The sequence below is a fragment of the Cyrtonyx montezumae genome, unplaced genomic scaffold (assembly GCF_038088225.1).
Source record: "Cyrtonyx montezumae isolate F1298 unplaced genomic scaffold, pur_monq_1.0 scaffold_32, whole genome shotgun sequence".
Taxonomy (NCBI): domain Eukaryota; kingdom Metazoa; phylum Chordata; class Aves; order Galliformes; family Odontophoridae; genus Cyrtonyx; species Cyrtonyx montezumae.
Genome location: NW_027072037.1, coordinates 7,186,145 through 7,206,246, shown reverse-complemented (window position 1 = coordinate 7,206,246; position 20,102 = coordinate 7,186,145). Strand labels below are relative to the sequence as shown.

Genomic DNA, 20,102 nt, shown 5'->3' with positions numbered 1-20,102 from the left:
CTGAGGGAACCGGGAGGAAGATGTCAGGAGACCTTACAGCTCTCTACAGCTCTGAAAGGAGGTTGTGTTCAGGTGAGGGTTGGCTTTGTCTCATGGGTAACAGCGACAGGATGGGAGACGATGGCCTTTACGTTGTGTTAGGGGAGGTTCAGGTTGGATGTTAGAAAAAATTTCTTCTTAGGAGAGTGGTGATGCACAGGCTGCCCAGGGAGAAAGTGGAGGCACCGTCCCTGGAGGTGTCCAAGGGTAGGTGTGGCCCTAAGGGACACTGTCACTGTGCACGGTGGGGTGGGTCGGGGTTGGACTGAATGATCTTACAGGTCTTTTCCAACCTTAACGATTCTATGTGAAGATTTGGGAGGAAGGCAAATGAAGTATCTTGGTCGAAAAAGGAGGAAAAGTCAGGAACTGAGACAGCCGATTAATGTGTTTGGGTGAAAGACGTATTTCGGTAATATTCAGTATGTTCATTAACGAGCTGGATGTTGGGATGCGTCCTGTGCCTACTGGGTTCGCGTGGATTCCCAGCTGCCAGTACTCTGACTTTGTATCATAGAATCATAGGGGGGAAAAGGACTGAACCTTGGAGTGACTTTGACAAGTTGAAATAACAGCCTGAAGCCGGAAAGCGCCCAGTGTTCCGGCTCACACAGCGTGGCTGCACGCGGGACCACTCCGCCATCGGGTCCCCGACGCCCGGACCTTAGAAAAGCGGGAAGAGAGAAACGGCTCCGCCGGAGCGTGTAACCCCTCCCAGCTGAGCAGAAAGAGCCGATAGCGCTGGGGCAGCCGCGGAGCTGGGCGGGGCCGGGGCGGCATTGGGGCGGGGTCCGGGCGGCATTGGGGCGGGGCCGGAGAGCTCCTCGCTCCGCTCCCCTCCCCCCCTCGCCGCGCCCGCTCGCTGATGGGCGGGGCCGGGTATCCCCCGCTGCCCGCCTCTGTCGTTTCGGGAGAAACCATTGCTCTCCGCGCGTGGGGGGGGAAGTCGGGCCGGGCTGGCGATTCTGGGTACCGCTCGGAGGCGGAGTGAGGAGCGGAGGTAGCGGCCGCCGAGCGGGAGCGAGGCTTGCGGTGCGGCGGCGGAGGCGGCGGTTGGGGAAGGGGGAACCGCTGGGTGCCGGCGGCTTTGCCCACCCCTCTCGTCCCACCCCCGCGTCCCGGCGTGGGATGGTGCGTCCCGCAGCGCGCGCCTTGCTCGCGCGGTTCGGCGGCACGGCGGGGGAGGGGACGGGGGACCCGGACCCCGCGGTTGTGCTCGGCAGGCGGCTCGAGGCGGCGGGGAGACGCGGCCGGCAGCATGTCGGCGGACGAGGAGGAGCTGAAAGTCCCGGAGGAGATGTTCAAAGATGTCAAGTTCTTCGCGGTGGGAGACATCGACCCGAAGGTAGCGCCTCGGCCGCCCCTCGGGCTCCATCCCGCCGCGCGTGTCCCCCGCGGGGGGGAGGGCGGAGTGGGATCGGCCGCCTCTGCCGCGCGGAGAGGTGGAGGTGGTGGTTGTGTATGGGGAGGGGGGAATGAATGTAGCGCGCCCGCTTTCCCTCGGGGAGCACCGCGGTGACGGCCGATCCTTCGCCACCCGCCCGCCATGGGTGCCGGCGGCCGCGGCGCGCAGGCCCCGTGCAGCCTGCGAGCGGAGGAGGGGCGGGAGAAGGGACTTCCTGTAGGAGACGGGGCCCGCCGCTCGTCCCCGCGCTGGGGAGGGGCTGAGGGCCGCGGGGCCCACGCGCGCGGACGCTCGGCCCAACCCCACGCGCGTGTGTGTGTGTGAGCCCGACCCGCCTGCGGCTTGAGGGCAGCGCCGCGAACGCTGTGATAGGGTTAAAAGGGCTGAAGGGGTTATCGAGCAGGCGGGCAGGAGTTGGGGTGGGATCCTGAGGCTGTTGGCGGTGGAATTAAAAGTCTCGCTTGCTTTGTCAGGTGCGGGAGTTGAGGCTTTTGTTCGGGAGGATGGTGTCCTGGCGTGCGCTGAGCATCGGGGATACGGGAGGCAGTTCAGGAGTACGCGCTGAGCTGCAGGATGGGTTCTGTAGCTCATGTGTTAAGTGGAGACAGATGAGGATGTTCCCCCAAAGTCCTTAAACTGTTTGCAAGTGGTCTTGGGATAACAGCTCGTCTGTCTCTTAAGTCTGTGGCAGTAGTAGTAGTGCGTGTGTGAGTGCACAACACAACGAGATGCCTACTGCCGTGTAAATGATGTCCCCAAAGGCATTCTGTTAGGTTTGTGTTGACATAGCAAGATGGTCAGCGGTACCAACAGTGAGGGAGTAAACAAACAACCACGTAAGCAGGTTTTATTTTCATGTGGAATTTTATCCTTCCTAGCAATATCGTTATTATGAGGCTCTTTGCACTAGATCAAGTATACTTTTGTATACTCAACTATTTGTGGTTGGATTTTCTGAGTTTCAGATAGACTCTATAGCTTTTCAAAAACTTATGAATTATATGCAAAGCTTTCCTACTTTACGTACTAGTGGATGCTTGTTTGAATTTGAAAAGCAGTTTCTTTCTTCATCCTTTGGGCATGAGCACGCTTTGATCAGCTTCTATCCAAGTGTTTTCACTGAAGACCGATTACCTTAATAAATATTGAAACAGGACTAGCACAAGTGAGCAATCTAATCAAAACAAATCCAAGAGTTAGAAAGAAAACATCATCTAGTCAGGTGATAGCTGCATACCCACTACCTGTTAAAACATATGCAGCATAAACTAGAAGGGAAACAAAAGTCTGGAATCGTGCCTGACTGTTCTTTGGCAAATGAGGGAGAATTAGGCTGCTGGCACTCGAATTTGAATCCATTCCATTGGGATGTGCACTTGGCTGTTCTCACCTTACAGGAGGTGATGACTTGATGTCAGCTATTATTATTTTTGTTAGATGCTTTTAATGCTTTCCTAAATGTGTAACCCAAACTGTCGAGCTATGGTAACTTTGGTTAAGATCAGTATTTCGTGCAGAAAGAAAGAGAAATTAATGCAATGTAGCATAAGGACTTTAATTAGTGTGTTTGGTTTCTGATTCTCTCTTGTTCTATTATACTTTTATTGCCTTATTTCAGAGATTCAAGCTCCTCTTCTGTTTCTTCTAATGTAACTTTTATCGGGAGTGATTGAAGAGGAAATTTTTCATGCCTAAAAACTTAAATTTCCTTTAGTGGATTTAAGCTAGCACCTGAACCAAAAGATTTTTACAATAACCATCTTAAGATTTTATTTTCTAGTAAAAGCTACATGTACATACATGTGCCCGTGTATCTCCCTATACAGGGAAAAATCTCTGGGTGTAACTTTTCAGCCCTATCACTGCTTCAGCTGAAGAGGGTATTGTGCTATGTGAGGAGTTTTGAAGCTGACACAGGTTACCCCAGGAAAAGTTTTCTTCGTACTACTTTAATCCTGTGAGATGATCTTCCACAATCTCACCGTTAGACAGCTGATACTGGCATAACTTCCTGCACAAGCAAACTCGTTACATTGACTCTTGGGTACATAATTAAAACAGAAAAAAAAATCTTACTTTATTAGTTGTAACTTTTTTCTCAGGCTCTCAGATTTGGATGCTTGGATTTGATTACAGTTTCTCCTCTTTTTAGCCTTCCCATAAATAGACAGCTGAAGGGAACATGTAACTTGCAGAGCTGTGCAGGACGAGGAGCTTGTGTGCTGGGCCTGATCTGCTATCTGCTGTGATGTTCATGCCAGTTTGGTTCTGCAAAACCATTATGCAGTAAGGCTATTCATTTCCAAATAATGAATAATCTTAATTGGCGTTTTCATTTGAGCATTGGACCTCAATTCTTGAACGTTTTTCTCCTATTCCACTCCATGCTCTCTGCCTTCTGTGTTACCTTTATTCAAATCCTATTTCTTGTCTGCCATTTTTCTTATGAGCAGGGCTAGAATGGTGAAATCTTGAGCTGACACGTTACATACTGGCCTTGCAAAAGAGGAGTAAAATATACTTTGTGGATAATGAGGGCTTTTGTGTTTTCTGAAGGCAGAGCGATGGAATGAAAAATTTCTACTTTATCTCTTTAAATTTTTACTTTACCTCTTTATCTTAGAGGCCATAAGTCCTTCGGCTTGTTTTGTTGTCTTTTTCTTTGTCTTACCAAAATCACTTTTTAGTCCTCCATCAGTCCTCAATACAGCAGCTCTTTGTTAGGAGCCTTCACTTCTCGGGACAGTGGTTTGACTTACTTTACTTGTAGGGCTTTCTCGTATCCAAATGTCTTTTTTTTTTTTTTAATTCTTCCACCTGCTTTTCTGTAGCTTTCATTGCTACAGATTCATTTAGGTTGCTTTTCTTTGTGCCAAGTGTATTCAAAGGCTTCTGAAGCTAACATATGGAAAATCAAATGCTGAGGAGAGAATTTCTTAGTCTGCCTGAGAAAAAAACAGTTTTTGAGGACTATGTGTTTTGGAAAAATGTTGAAACATTCCAAATTTCTGCCCCAGCCTGAATTTTTTTGGAAGTAAAACTTCAATTGAATCATCAGAATGTAGCAGAGTTGCAAGCCTTGGGAAATCAGGATGTAAATGGGTTGCATTTGCCAAAAAAAGGAGTGCTGTCCATTTATACAGGGCAACCAGGAGAGAAGATTGAACTCATTCCCTTGATGTGCTGCAGTTCTTTCGTTATTGCTTTTCTCAAATGAAAGGTAATAATAATTTATCACTTCTCTCCCTTTTCCCTTGTGTTTTTTAGGTTATTCAACTTCTGAAAGCTGGGAAAGCAAAGGAAGTCTCTTACAATGCTCTGGCCTCACATATTATTTCTGAAGATGGAGACAATCCAGAAGTTGGAGAATCTCGTGAAGTTTTTGATCTCCCTGTGGTAAAGGTGAGTGACTCTTCCACTACATTGTCTGACATAGCTCCTTGGTTACTGTAACAGAAAATACTTGTGTTGGGATAATGTCTGAATGAAATGTATCTTTGCATTTCTTTGATTTTTTTTTCCTGAATTTGTACACTTTTACAATTCTCTTCTCTCCTGTTCTGTATCTGGTGATCTGTTGATGGGTTTTCTTTTGTGTGTGTGTCCTTTCCTGAAATTTTTCCTTTCTTTGCCTGTGGGATGCTGCACTCCTCAGCTTTACTTATGAACTTTCCCATCAGAAACATTTGTAATAAGTTTCTGGTAGTGGAAAACCTCAGCATAAAAGGTGTAGAGATTGAAATTTGTTTTTTGCTTGTTTGTTTTCAAACACACTTACTTGGCAAGGTGCAGAATCGTAGGATCAGTAAGGTTGGAAAAGACCACTAAGGCCATCTAGTGCAACCATCAACCCATCCCCAGCATACCTCCAAACTATGTCTCTCAGTGCCACATCTGCCCTTTCCTTGAACACCTCCAGGGACTGTAACTCCCCTGCCTCCGCTGGCAGCCTGTTCCAATGCATAATCCATCTTTCTGAGAAGCAGTTCTTTCCTAATATCCAACCTGAATCTCTCCTGAGAATGACTTTGTGGATTCTGCATATGTGTATGGTGCTAATTTTCGACAAAATAAACTTTAGAAAAACAAGACTTCTGTTTTTTTCAAGTCTCAGGGCTTTTTTCTTTCTTACAATGAAATTGTCAGTATTTTGTTACTATTTTGTGATCTGTGCTTATTTTTCCAGTGAAAGTTTCTGGGCTTCATGTTTGAAAACGTGAGCTTGTTGTTCTGCAATTCATGAGTAATGAGAAAAAAAAATCATTATTATTTCTCTGCCAGTACTTTTGGGTGCATGAATTTGGATTATTCTTTCTATGTAGTTGGAGGCAATGATACTGAATATTGATGGCTTATAGCATGAGAGTTCATCTGGCAGTGGAGAATTATGAATTGACAAATGCCAAAAAATAAAGGGTGCTTAGCAGATTGCCTTATGGTTTTAGATGGGAGTGGTGATTAATTTTAAGCTTAGTTCTTGTTTTTAATTTCTCCCTTTCATAAAGCATTTTGTGACATCATTTCAGTCTTGAAAAACAAGAAGACTGCAGCCATTCTCATGGGATGGAAGGGCATCATTGTCCTAGCAGTACTTTCTGCTATCGGATGCCTTTGACTGAAATAGTTCAGTTTTCTTTTTAGGTACTTCTGAGTAACCTTTCTTTCATTTGCCAAACAACAGGCCTTTCAGTGATGTCACTGAGTGGGGCCTGGAAACATCGCAGCATGATCTGTAATCAAGAAGATTAGACTTAGTATTAAGGGAATGAAACTTGGTGGCAGAGGTAGCTTGCTGCAGAAAGAAAAGGGGTGGAGAACAAGGAAGGAAAAACCGTGAGGGAGAGAAATCTCCCTTTTATTTATTTTATTTTTTTGTCAAACTGTAGAAGGAAAACAAAGCTTCTCTGCCTTCTTCTGAATGAGATAATAGTAGGAATTGGGACACCATAAACAGTTACATACACACAAACATGTATCCTGTATGCTGTGGGAAGGGAGAAGGTGGGGAGGAAAAAAGTCATTAAATGGGATGCTGCTTCTTCCCTCATCTTCCCTATACACTGTCCTACATGGCCTCTGTTCTCCATCTCCTTCTCTTTGCTCCATTCTGTTGCAGCACCATCGTTAGGGTCTGTCACCTGTGTGCTTAGCAGCCAGCATTCTTCTGTAAACCCCTTTCTGTGTAAGGGTATGTGGTTCTTGACTCCTTGGTTATAAATGTAAGGTAGGGAATTGTTTTTTGTTTTTTTTTTTGGAATGGAGTGCATGAAAATACTGTAAGTACTACAAATACTTGTAAATAGCATTCAAGGTACAATGGAGTTAAATGACAAAGGAGGCTAATTCTCATATTGCTGTATGATCTCTGAAAACTCTCTGTATTAACTTACAAATCAGTCAGAACTAAAGTGAAATGTCTGTGCAACACTTCTATCTCACAGTTTTTGTTTTTCAGCCTTCCTGGGTGATCCTGTCTGTTCGCTGTGGAGCTCTCCTTCCGTATCCTTTAAGTTAAATCTTGATGAAATGCTGTAGGAAACATCTTAACATAGATAGCATGGTGTGAGTGAGGATTGTTACATGTATGTACATCTTAACGTTCCTGAAACAGTAGGATGTATTTTGCTTGTTAAGATTGTAGTATGCTTGGAGCTTCTTTATCTTTACTTTTCCTTTCCCCTTAGCTGTTTTGGATAAGTACTTAATAGATTTCCTGCAGGTGCTTATTTATCAAGTGAGCTCAAACATTTTAGCTTGAAGTTGATAAATAACTGAGGATCTGGGAGAAATGCTGGAATGGAATAAGGGGAGAATTATTGGTCTAGTGGAAGGGCCTGTTTTTATCACCTTTTAAAGAACTGAAGTTAAGAAAAAAACACACAATACCTCATATCTATACTCTTAGAAATAATACTTTGTTAAGTGATAATGATAGCATTTTCATTATTTGGGAGTATTGTGGTTTATGTTGGCTAGATTTTTCTCCACATGTTTAGAGAATGTATTCTTGCATTTGGATGGTGTATTGTTTTATTATTTATTACATATTTATTACTGTTTCAGTTTTTCTTTCCTCAGTTTTTCTTTGGATCCTAGGAATGATGACAGTGGCTGTTGTTAGAGGAAGGAATTCATCCTTTTTTTTTTTTTTTTTAATTCCATTCATGCTAGAGATTATGTATATGTAAAAGCTGAAGCAGAACAGTGCCTTTCAGTAGAGATACCAGCAGATGATTGCAACAAACAGCAGGACTGGGGAGGAAGGCTGTCAGGCATGAGATCTCATTTTGGAAGGATAGCAGGTGGTACTGTTCATAATGGAAAACAAGAGGTGGTAGAAGCCAGAGTCCAGGTGTTCAGATTAGGAATTTCAGGTCTTAATGTGCTTCACTGATTCAGAATTCAAATTTTATATCTCATATTTCAAAATAGATACCCTTGCATCTATTTGTGTGGTCTGGACTGTTTTGGACATGCCTTGTGTATCCTCTGCTTCCCCAGGAGAATCCAGCTCAGGGAGTTAGCTGTAGGAGAAAAAGAGAATCAATAAAAATAAAACATATATATATATATATATATAGAGAGAGAGAGAGAGAGAGACAGAGACAGAGAGAGAGGCATTTAAAGCTGCTTTCATAATAATAATGAGCATGTCATATAGTATTCATCAGTTAGTATGGAACATTTGCTGTAGTCATGGACTATCTTCTGACCTAAGGGAAGTTTTCCTAGAATGACTTTGCTTCTGGGAGAAGGTGCACAATACGTAACATAGCAAAACCCAAAATACTTCTAATCAGTTGCTGTTGTGTGATCTGGGCTGGTGATTTTTATTTTTGCTTTGTGTTTTGTACTAGAAGTAATGTGTTTGTCAGCCTGTCATTATCAGGAAGAGAGTATACAGTTGTTTGCATCACACTAATGTAATGTGTAGAGCTGGTTGGAAAAAAGAAAAGAATAAAATAACTGGGAATTAGTTATATTTTCAAACTTGTGTGATGTAGCATTGTATCTTTTCTCACCCGTAGAGGAATTGCACTATTAGGCAGTAAGTTTTCTATCTGAAACTGTATGTTTTCAAAAGGGTTCTTTAAGTGCTGATTTTATTACAAACCCAGAAGAGAAATCAGGAGATAAAACAGAGTGGTGCAGTCTATAACTAAATTGTAGCAAAAAGTGTGGGAATGTAGACCCGAATGGCAATTGCTTAGGAAGTCTTTATTGTGGTTATATAAGAGTGGCCAAATGAAATGACAAGTCTCAGGAGGATCATATTCTTGAGTTGCATGGAAGAAAGCTTTGTACACCTGTCTGCAATAAATGTGTACTTAGACATTTACTTTTATTCTTTCTAGCCCTTGGAACCTGGTGTTTTTGGATTGTGTTCAGAGCTCACTAAAATGGGTTGTTAAGTCTTAACATTGTTCTGTTTCAGTCTCTTTATGACTTCTACTGCTGTGGCATCCGGCCTTTCATTAGGGGTTTAGGTACTACAATAAGGGAAAAAAATGTAGTTAATAGAAAACTTTTTTCCTGGTTAATTGGTTTGGGGGTTCTTTTTATTCAAGGCTTTGAGAGTCAACTTTTTTGCCTTTTTCTTTATTTTTGTTGGTGTTGAAATACTCAAAATACTGAACTTACTGAATAAGCAGGTCCTAGAAATATCTTTTGACCATTGAATAAAAGGATTGAGTAAGAGCTTTAAAGATTTTATGTTTACATGCTGATTTTGGTACTTACTTGATAGGCATTTGAGCATATAAAAAAATATAATAATGTGTGAACATAATAATTCCTCCTTATGAATACATTTTAACATTCTGCTGTGGAAATTGTTTTCACCAAAGGGGATTTCAGAAGGCAAAGTGTTCTGTTCACTACTAAATGATGTCAACAAGCTGACTATCCTGCAGATAAAGGGAGGTAACAGAAAAAGCCATTTGGAAGCGGCCTTCTGGAAGGAGAAGAAGATCAGAGTTCTGTGTGTTAAAAGCCACAGTTATAATACCGGAAAGAGGGCTGGTGATGGCTTTGTTACTTCTGTTGGTAGCAGCAAAAGCAGTAGTGATGAGGAAGGTTGTCTTTTTTTTTGTAGTCTTGTGTATGTACGATGAAAAGCAGTCAGCATTTCTGAATGTTGGTTGCTGAGGAAAAGAGTCGTGAGCTTTGTCACATCACTTTTGTTTTTCAGGCCCACTTGGAACATTTTCTGCTGCTGTTAACTTATAAGTCTGTTTCACTCCTATTTAGAGATTACAAGCTGTGGTCAAACTGATGGACGACTTAGAAGTTATGTACAGAGCTGTTACTGCTCTGTGTGCTAGGAGCAGATGCCAAAGCAAAGAGTAGACGACTGCACTGTTAAAAGATGCAGTACTGAATCTCTGCCTTCGATGAAATACTGAGCAACACTGACATTTAGGATGCTCCTTGGACTTGTATTTCTTGGAGTACTCTGGATAATGGCAGTAAATTTGCTCTTAAGTTTTAATGTACCCTAGGCTTTGTTGTCAGTTTTGTGTGTTGTCTCTTCTGTGTCTCAGAATTTAAATATTGCTGTGCCTTTTGTCAGCAGCATGAGGAAAATAATTTTGTTTCATGACAAAAGTCTAGGTATATACTTGCACTATAATGCAGTGTGTTTGTTTTTGTAATCTATCTTTCCAGATAATTATATAGTCCTTTAAAGCCATATAGAAGTGTAGAAGAGGCAGGGAGGTCATAAAATCAGCTGGTCTATCTAATTTTTCCATGTTGTTTCTGTCAAACCGTTCTCCCTCCTATTTCATGAGTCCTGTTGTTTTCCCCCATTCCCAAATGGAGACTGAATTCATAGTCTTCGCAGTCACCTTATAACAGTGATGCAATGTATTGCTGGAGATTTATTTGAGCCATTCTGACCAGGAAAAACAAATTCCTTCTTTCGTTTGGCAGCCTTTTATGGACTTGAAGGTGTCATCTTAACTTCTTAAACCCATCAGTTCTGGTTCTTTCAGTTTCCTCTCATAAGTTCTATTTACTTGCTCTGTAAGAAGTTCTTGTTGCTGTTTTTGCATACTGTTTCATTTATCCATCTCTCTGATGCATCTCAAAACACATATGCATTGCTGTCAGAGATCTTGTTGAGTGTTGAAAGTATGGTGGAAAACTTCACATTAATTTCAGGCTGTGTTTCTGTTTTTACATCCTAGTGTGATGTTTTTTCCATTTGTCATTCACAGTAGTGCCTTGATATTTTTTTTTTCCCTCAGAATCTGTTGCCTGGCTAACTTTCTGTCCAATTTTATACCTTGGTATGAAAAAAGTTAGCTGTAGAAAATCTAATACTTGCTTATACTGACCTGTCTACTTCTGTTTTCAGATCACCTCTGTAGTACTTAGTTTGGTTTGTTATTTTTCTTGATACATGAGCTTGTAAACCTGTCATTGAGCACCTTTTGTGGACTAGATAACTGTGTTGTATACTAGGAGAATGTGTTTCTACTTTTCTAGTCTTTGAGAATTTGAAAGGGCAGAATAGGTTCCCAAAGATGCCTTCAGACAAAAAAAGTACTGTTGTTTTGTGGAATTTATTGCATACCATGTTCATCCTGTTTTGTCTGTTTCTGACTGTAAAAAGACTTTCTTCTTTGGATTCTCACTTCTAAGTATGGAGGATAAGCAGTCAGTGATAATGGAAGAAAGCTCTGTTGAAGGCTCAACTCATGTATGCTTTACTTCCTGTGCTTAGCATCTTGGATAGAATTGAGGGAGACATTCTGGGAATGTAATATTACTGTAATTAGTCCAAAGTTGAGGATGTCCCTATCCAGTTTCTACCTTTTTATTTTTTTTCTGGTATGTGCAACTTGAGTTGTAAATGCATCACGTGTTTTTGAAAATAAAGCATGAGAGTACTGTGCACCCCGCTTAATTTCCTTCTGATATCCCTCAGTAAACTCTTGTTTAGGTCATTTTACATCCTTGACACCTGCTTTCCAGTGTGAATGGCTTCTCTCCAGAATCATGTCAGACCTTTTTTGGAGTTACTGCCTGTCTCTCTCAGGTAAGAGGTGAACCATGTTTCAGTCTATCCCCGTGTACTGTGTGCGTGTGATGCCTCACTTTTCAAAGGTGTTTTTTAAGCCATGGCTTAAGTGCACATGTTCAGCTCCAACAAGAAAGCCATCAATCACAAGAAATAAACCTTTGTTTATGTAGGCTGTTAATTTGGTCTACTTGATAATAAACTTAAAAAAGAAAAGAAATAAATCCTGTTTGCTTGATCACTAATGTTTACTTCTTGTGAAAAGTGATATATATCTGTGTTAAAGAAGTGAGAGCTTCCTACTCCGTACAAGCTAAAATGATAGTTTAATGTATTTTCTTATGGAAGCTTTTTATGTCATGTTTTTTCCTCTGTAATGTTCGTGCTAATTTGGTATTTAAAAGCCATAGGTGGTACATTACCCAGCTTTGTAAACGGGTACATCAGGAATTGTACTGAAGTTCCTCAAGGAGGCAGCTGGTTGCACAGAGCTGAAAGGCTTATTTACCTTCTTAGGTTTCATCTGAAGACCGAAATACGCTGTGGGCTTTGATTACTTTTTATGGTGGGAATTGCCAACTGAACCTGAATAAGAAGTGTACCCACTTGATTGTGCCTGAGCCAAAGGGGGTAAGAGTTTATTACATGTATAGTTCTTCCTGTTGTAGCTCTCATTTGCTTTTGAATAATAAAAAATTCTGCATCTCCCTGAAGTTAAGATCCTTGAACTTGTTTGTTAGACTTAAGCCATTAAATTCAGCATTTATGCACTGCAGTTCATCAGTTGGTCTTTATTTTCTCTGTGGCTTTAAGCCTCATTAATTCAAAATACATCAATTTTATACTGACATTTGCATCTCTGGTTGAATAAATCATATTCTAATTTGACATACAATCATTAGCAGTGATGGCTTGAATATCTGTAGCTAGAATCAGGGGAAAAAACAAAAAGATACAGGTTCAAAAAATTGAATAAAATACCATTAGATGTTATGCACTGAAAGGAATGCAGTGTGGAAAGAGGAACAGATTTCTCGTTTTATTTTTTGAAATACAACTCTCAAAGACCCATGACACTTCTTAAAGAGGAGTAGTAGGTAAGCAGTAGACAGCATTCCTGTACGAGCTCTGATCGACGAAGTAGTTATGTTTCAAATCACTCCCTTGAAGGAAATGAAATGTTGTTGTCTTTATGCAACTGGAGAAATGGAATCAGGAAGATTAGGTAACTAGCTGAAGGCAGCACTGAGCCCATCAGAATAGCCTTCTGTACTCTAATGACATTGGTTATAATAGTTCCACTGAAACTTTCTGAAGTGTTCAGATAATCATCTTCCTGGAGAAGAAATAACACTTGTAATTGATTAAGTGCATTTCTTCAGAGACTAAAATTACTTAGAAGAAATTGAGGCTCGCTTAACAAAAATGTGTACATGGATTTTTCCAGTTAATGCAGATAAAGCAAGGTTTTACTATAATTTTCTGCATTTTATTTTTTATCCTATAGTAACATGAGAACGTTTTCATCATTGCTTTTTAAATTCCAATCAGTTAGAGAGGCTATGTGTGTTAGTGTTTTCTAAGTCTAAGATCTATATAATATCTCCTTTGATTAATATATACAGCTTTGTCAATATATTATTGTTCCTCCAACAACCCTTTTACTATTCCAAAGTTAATGTAAAATATCTGAAGAGGAAAGACATACAGCTGTTGAGATGACTTTAAAGCTCTGTGTGCAGTATGTAGGAAAGTGCTTTAGAATAAATCATGGGACACTGGGAGAAGGGAAAATTGCTTGTACAGTGTGGTTAATGCTTGCTTTTTTCCCCTGTTTAATTTAAAACTTTTAGAAGAGCTTTTAGGGTTTATTTTGTGCAAGGTCTGTGATTTTTCTGTGGAAGCTATAAGGATGTACTGAACCCCATCTTCGTTGTCTTTTCTGTCACAATAGTATGTAATGCTTGAATGAAGGGCATTAGTAACTAAAACTGAATTTTTAATAGGTAATTGTATGCATTTAAGCATTACCTTAAATCATTTTAGAGCATTTTAGAGTAAGGGCACTATCTTAAATTTATCACTTGAACAGAAGAAAACACACTAGCATTTCATGTCTTTAAGACAGAATAAATATCAATATCTTGCTTTGCTTCTGCGATGAGTAGAGTCAAATTTATAGGATGGTTATTTAAAATGCATCCAGGCCTGCTGCTCAGACATACAACTGCAAGGGAAGCTGCAGCACTTTGTAATCAGAATAGTTTTGACACTCGTGAAAGCTTGAATGATTGCTTTGTCTAGACGTGAGATGATAAAATAAGATTCTTAATAATTCTTACCACAAAAAAAAAAAGAATGAAAACTTGTATCTGCAAATAAACTGCTTCATCTGTAAGGTCTTTATTGTGTATGAGTGACAGTTTCATTGTAGGAATAACTCTGGAGAATCATTAAATGAAATTAATTTCCTCAGCATGCACTGATTGCTAATTTATATTGTCTGACATATAAAGAAAATCCCAGTTTAGTAATTCTTAAATATTATATCCTGAAATTAGTTTCAAATTTCATACTAAAAGGTGTTTTTTTTCACTATTTTGATATTTGTGAGGAGTTTCTATCAAAGTGAGGACATTTGAACACACAGAAAACTCATTTTGTGTGTGCTTCTGCTTTGTTAGGAGAATAAATGGTGAAAGGATAGGGAGGAATAAAATGTTCTACCTTGTCAGTATTACAAACTCCCGTTGAAATTGATTTAGCTGATACGTGGACAGAAAAATAACTTAAAAGTTGAGGGCCATATTGCAGTTTGCAATATCTGAGAAGGTGTATGAGAAGTAGGCTTCCTTTTACTACTCTGTATTCGTGTTAAAATTCATTCTTTCAGTGGGATCAACTCTTAATAATTTGTCTACTTTATTGTAAGTTGTTCATTTTCCGCAGATGCTTTTTCATGTTTTACGTAGTTCTAATGGAACAAATGCCAGAATAAACTGTATTTAGGCTCACCTTAATGTCCAACTTGCCCACTAAACCATGTCTGTCACTCCCACATCTCCATGGTTATTGAACGCTTCCAAGGACAGCGACTCCACCACTCTGATGGGCACCCTGTGCCAGTGCCTTATCCCTCATTCTGAGAAGAAATTTTTCCTAATGTCCAGTGTAAACCTCCCCTGGTGCAATTTAAGGCAGTTACCTCTTCTCCTAGGTTATGATGTTTTCCAGGTGAAGACTTGATCATTTGCCCTCCTAGTCAATTAAATGTGGGGCTTTTGTTTGAGTTGGAAGCTGTGGTTACGCACAGTGTTGTTTGTTCTGTTGGTTCTGGGAGAGAGCAGTTTCTGTGACTGAGCAGTCTCTTGTGATCTGCCTTTCCATACTCTGTCCTAGCCCCACCAAAAGTAACTGTTGGATTTTTTTATGGCTGTGGGTTGTTTTTATTTTGTTCAATGAAATGTTTCCTCCTTTTTTTTTCCTTCTTGTTTTCTAGGAGAAATATGAATGTGCCTGTAAGCATGAGAGCATTAAAATTGTGACACCAGAGTGGGTATTGGATTCTATAGCAGATAAGGCTAAAAAAGAAGAGACTCCATATCATCCTCGTTTGATTATATACGAGGAAGAAGAAGAAGAGGAGGAGGAAGAAGAGGAAGAAGCAGAAAATGAAGAGCAAGATTCTCAAAACGAAGCTAGTACTGATGAGAAGTTATCAAGCCCAGCTTCTTCTCGAGAAGGATCACCTTTGGGTGATCAGGGTTTTTCACCAAAATCTACTACTGCTGATAAGGCAAAAGGGGAACTGATGTTTGATGATTCTTCAGATTCTTCTCCAGAAAAGCAAGAGAGGAATTTGAATTGGACACCAGCTGAAGTTCCGCAGTCATCTACAGCAAAGCGTAGGTTGCCTCAAGGGAAAGACTCTGGGTTAATTAATTTGTGTGCCAATGTTCCACCAGTGCCAGGTAATATCTTGCCTCCAGACATGAGAGGCAATTTAATGGCTTCGGTACAAGGTGCCCAAAGTTCTGACCGACAGGAAATGATGGCTGCATGGAGTCCAGCAGTGCGGACGTTGAGGAATATTACTAATAGTGCTGATATTCAGCAGATTAATAGACCATCAAATGTAGCACATGTAAGTGTTGGATTTTTCATTTCTAAGATATTGGACTTGTTATTAGGACCTAACGTTTCCAAGAACTTAAGTTTCCTTTTATTGTTTCCTAATGGTACAAAGGATTAAAACTGTTACTTAGAAATTGTTGCCAAATTAATAACCTCCCCATAATAATCTTCATTCCTAGCAGGTTCAGAGAAGTAAGAATGCATGTGGAAAAAGTGTTAGGAATAAAGCTGTGTTTAATTAGGACTTTGTTTAGAGTTTTACTGTATTTGGATATTGGGGGAAAATAAAAGGTTTGTTAGTTAAAAATTATTTGGTCGAAGGACTGAGATTTCTGGGTAAGGAATGAGCAGAGTGGCCAAAATTCTGGTAGGGTGGCTAGTGCTTTCATGTCTAAGTACAACATTGTCTACAACACGGTCATAAAATACTCTTTAGTGACCTCATATCGGAGTATTTTTGCGTAACAGGTGTTTATGCAGGTACAAGGCAGTTGGTGGTATTGTGGTTTGGTTAGACTTTGTTCTGTGGAAGTCCGTTGGCTTTGAGGTTGACTGTGATGTACAAGGACTGTTTTTGAGTACCATACTTGGCTGGTGCATGAGTTAAGGTGCTAGCTCAAGTACATGGAGGAAGTCTTTGCTTCTGAGAATTGTGGAACTTACTCATAGAGAGCAGATCATTGTAGTATTGCAGAATATCAGTTCTACCTTTTTTCTTAGCACTTCCCTTTCGCTAAGTTATCCTCTATCTATTTTAAGCCTCCCTCCAGAACTTCTTTACTTTGAGGGTGGCAGAGCACAGGAGCAAGCTAGCTCCTTCTCTGGAGGTACTCAGAACCTGCCTGAATACTCTCCTCTGTGCATCCTGCTGTAGGGAATCTGCATTAGCAGGGGGTTGGATCATCTCCAGGGCTTCCTTCCAACCCCTACAATTCTGTGATTCTGAGATACTGTGGATCCTGCTTGGGTCTTAGGTGGGTTCTGTGTTAGGTGCACAGCCATTGGAAGTTGAACTGGAGGTTTCTAATGAATGGCAAGATCCATATTAGTTAGATGTTCTGTAGCTATGAAGTAATTATGTGAATATAGTATAAGGAAACTTTTGAATATTTTATGCCTTTATTTTGAAATATCTGTCCTGAAGCTCCTGTGATTTTGACTTGTACTTCTTGTGGAGTCTCCTAATGCTGAACCACAGAGAAATTCTTTCTGTGTCTTTTAACTTTTACTTACTGAATACTTGAAGCGTGTATGGTACTGCCTAGGGCTTCGTATGATGGGTGGTGTGCTGGTAGTCATAATTATAATGTGTGCTATACCAACAACATAACATTGCATATGTGAAACCTGAGGTGTTTTGAAGTGCACTGTAAAAGCATGGAAGTCACCTCTGCTGAAGAGTTGATATTGAGAGGATGCAGTTAATTGGGTTTGTGTCTTAGCAGTGTGCCTTGCTTCCTCTGTCTCATGCACACACATCACACGCATCACAGTTTAAATTGCATGTGATGAAACAGAAATCATGCTTTGTATGATTCACCAAAGCTGACTTAGTGTTTAAAAGATTTTATGAATGGTGAAGACTGTAGGTTCCTTTGCTTCACCTGTCTTTTAATAGCTGTGACTTTATTAGGAATTTGTCCAGTTTTCTCAGTGCTAACATTTCCTCTTACTAACTTGTTTCCACTCTGTTAATTACAGATGAGAAAATGAAATTCCAGATTACTTCAGCACTTTGTACCAACTGAAAATCTTTTTTTTTTCTTTTTCTCAAAACACAGTGCTGAGAAAATTCGTTTTTCTTTGTATTTTGGGACACAGTTTTAAAAATGTAGCTGAATATCTTTGCATTGGTTCAAGAGAACAAAGGCATGCATTAAACTCCCATGTTTCAAGCAGCATTAATTAATGGCAGCATTATTAATGATTTTGAAGTAAAAGAAAATCTATGAAACTAAACTTTGAACTTAATGGGCCAACGGGATTGTAAATTGAGTATTACAGTTGGTTGAGTTGATGAGTATAATTACTGGCACCTAATTAACCATCATAACACGTATTACCAAGAATATGGGGATGGTTTCAGTCTTCAGTTTTGCTGAAATGTGCTCTGTGTTTTATTAGGGGTAGAGTGTTGATCCACAGTTCTCTGTGTAAGACCTGTCTTTTCACTTTGGGAAAACTATTAGCACTTAAGGACTTTTGAGCTTAGTATGTATTTAAGCGTAAGATTCTTTTGTTTTAAGAGAGCTATTCTCCCAGTAGTTGTTGAAATAATTTAAAAATTGAATGACAACAAAATATCACAAAACTAATCTTTGTTTTCTAGATATTACAATCACTTTCAGCACCTACAAAAAATTTAGAGCAGCAAGTAAATCATAGCCAACAGGGACATCCAAACGCGGTGCTGTTTAGTCAAGTGAAACTAACACCAGAGACACATTTATTGCAGCAGACACATCAAGCACAGCAGCAACAGCACCATCCTCTTTTACATCTTCAACCTCAGCAACTTATGCAGTTACAGCAGCAGCAGCAACCCCAGATTTCCCAGCAGACTTTCCAGCAGCAACAGACTCATCAATTTTCGCAACAGCAACAAGTTCATCAGCAGCACCAGTTTGCACAACAGCAGCTTCAGTTTCCACAGCAGCAGTTACATGCTCAACAACAGCTACACCGTCCTCAGCAGCAGCTTCAATTCCAACAGCAGCATGCTCTGCAACAGCAACTTCATCAGTTGCAGCAGCAGCAGCTGCAGCAGCAACAGTTGCAGCAGCTTCAGCAGCAGAACCTTCAGCAGCAGCAGCTACAGCATCAGCAGCAACAAATTCAGCAGCAGCAATTACAGCAGCAGCATTTACAGAGATTACACCAACAGCATCAGCAACAGCAAATGCAGAATCAGGCTACACAGCACTTAACTCAGACATCTCAAGCACTACAGCATCAAGCAACCCAGCAGCAGCACCATCAGCAGCAACAGACACAACTGCAGCAGCAGCCACTCTTTGGACATGATCCATCAGTAGAGAGTTAGTAAAATTACCTTCTGGTCCTGGAAAGAAATGGCTAATAGCATGATGGAATTTGGGTTAGAATATTAAAAAAAAAATAGTTCTGTGTTTACAAAATGGGACTGTAACCCTCTGTTTGTGGTTCAGGACTTGTTCTAATAATTTTCATGCGAACATTTAAATTGTAACTAAGGATGTCCAGATATCTGAAAAGCATGAGAGTCCTGAAAACTTTCTATTTTCAAATACATGCTAGTAGCAAGAAGTATATAAATTATGCTGTGAGAACAGCACTGGCCTGTGCATAGTGTAATTTCCTTCAATTGAAAGGGGATGGGGAGGCTTTCAAAGAGAGTAACAACTGAAAAGATAGCTTAAATTCTGGAAATACTAGCTCAGAAGAGGAGTCAGTTTCAGATAAAAATTTCTATAGCTGGCTTTTAGTTCTGCTCATGCCAGTAGAACTGAAAGCTTCATAACTGTTTTAGTTGTTCATGGATGGTCTGTGTATTCCTTTCATCATCCAGTTCTACACTTTTCATCCACCCCTTCCTTCACCAAAAAAAAAAAAAAAAAGGAAAATACCACAAACAGTGATCTGAACTGTGCCTTTAGGTATGATGGTCAGCTCTGAGATTTTGCAAGAAAACTTCTGAATTTTTGAGAAAGAGTAATGTAGTGCATGTGTTACAAGATGAACTCTGCAGAACTTAGTATTTAATTTTCTGTTCTTTTATGTGCCAAACTATTCCAGTTCCAGAAGATTATTTCCTACTGGGTTGTGTCTTTGCAATTGCTGATTACCCAGAACAGATGTCTGATAAACAGCTGCTAGCAACCTGGAAACGGGTAAGATGCTACTGTATTTACATAGAACTATGATAATCTTGCTGTCATAATAACCAAATCCTAAAATGGATAATTGCAAATACTTTGGCACTGGACAATTTTATTTAGGTTTCATTTTGTTTAGTGTTCGTTATGACTTAAATGAATATTGTTTCACTGCAGCAGACCTGAAAAAGTAATAAATGCTTGACATGTGGAGTCTGTCTGAATTGGATATTTACTTAGCTAGTGTTCTAAGTTAGAGCATTAAATGTTTCTCAGCTGTTTATACATTTAATCAGGCAACTATAGTGTAGCAAGCATAATACAGTATTTAATTGTTTGGTTGTTGGGTTTTTTTTTTTCCATATAATTTTGGCACTTAGTAGGCTATGAGGTATCCACCTGGGTGAATAAGATGAAGGAATAGTGTTTCTATTTTTTGCCAACTTCTATTTTTCAGAAAAATCTGATTGTATCCTTTCCTAAATGAGAGGACTTCTTCAGAAACTTCTGATGGATTTTATAGTTGAATTTTCCCAACAATTTTGCATAATCAAGTAAGCTGTTGACATTTTTAACAGCACTTGTGTTTATTGCTGAGATAGAGTTGAATGGTTCATGAAAAATTGTTTTAATAGTTGTATTG

General features: G+C 40.2%; 1 protein-coding gene across 1 annotated transcript in view; it reads left to right on the top strand.

Moving 5' to 3' along the window:
- Window positions 1–1,237: 1,237 nt before the first annotated feature.
- PAXIP1 (PAX interacting protein 1) overlaps window positions 1,238–20,102 on the top strand; it is a 30,589-nt gene continuing 11,724 nt past the window's right edge. Inside the window, exons 1-8 of the mRNA XM_065744837.1 lie at window positions 1,238–1,384; window positions 4,712–4,846; window positions 6,900–6,943; window positions 11,426–11,489; window positions 11,988–12,101; window positions 14,971–15,615; window positions 17,935–18,643; window positions 19,380–19,474. Coding sequence (XP_065600909.1) covers window positions 1,298–1,384; window positions 4,712–4,846; window positions 6,900–6,943; window positions 11,426–11,489; window positions 11,988–12,101; window positions 14,971–15,615; window positions 17,935–18,643; window positions 19,380–19,474 — 1,893 coding nt within the window. The 5' untranslated portion in view covers window positions 1,238–1,297. The remainder of the gene's footprint in view (window positions 1,385–4,711; window positions 4,847–6,899; window positions 6,944–11,425; window positions 11,490–11,987; window positions 12,102–14,970; window positions 15,616–17,934; window positions 18,644–19,379; window positions 19,475–20,102) is intronic.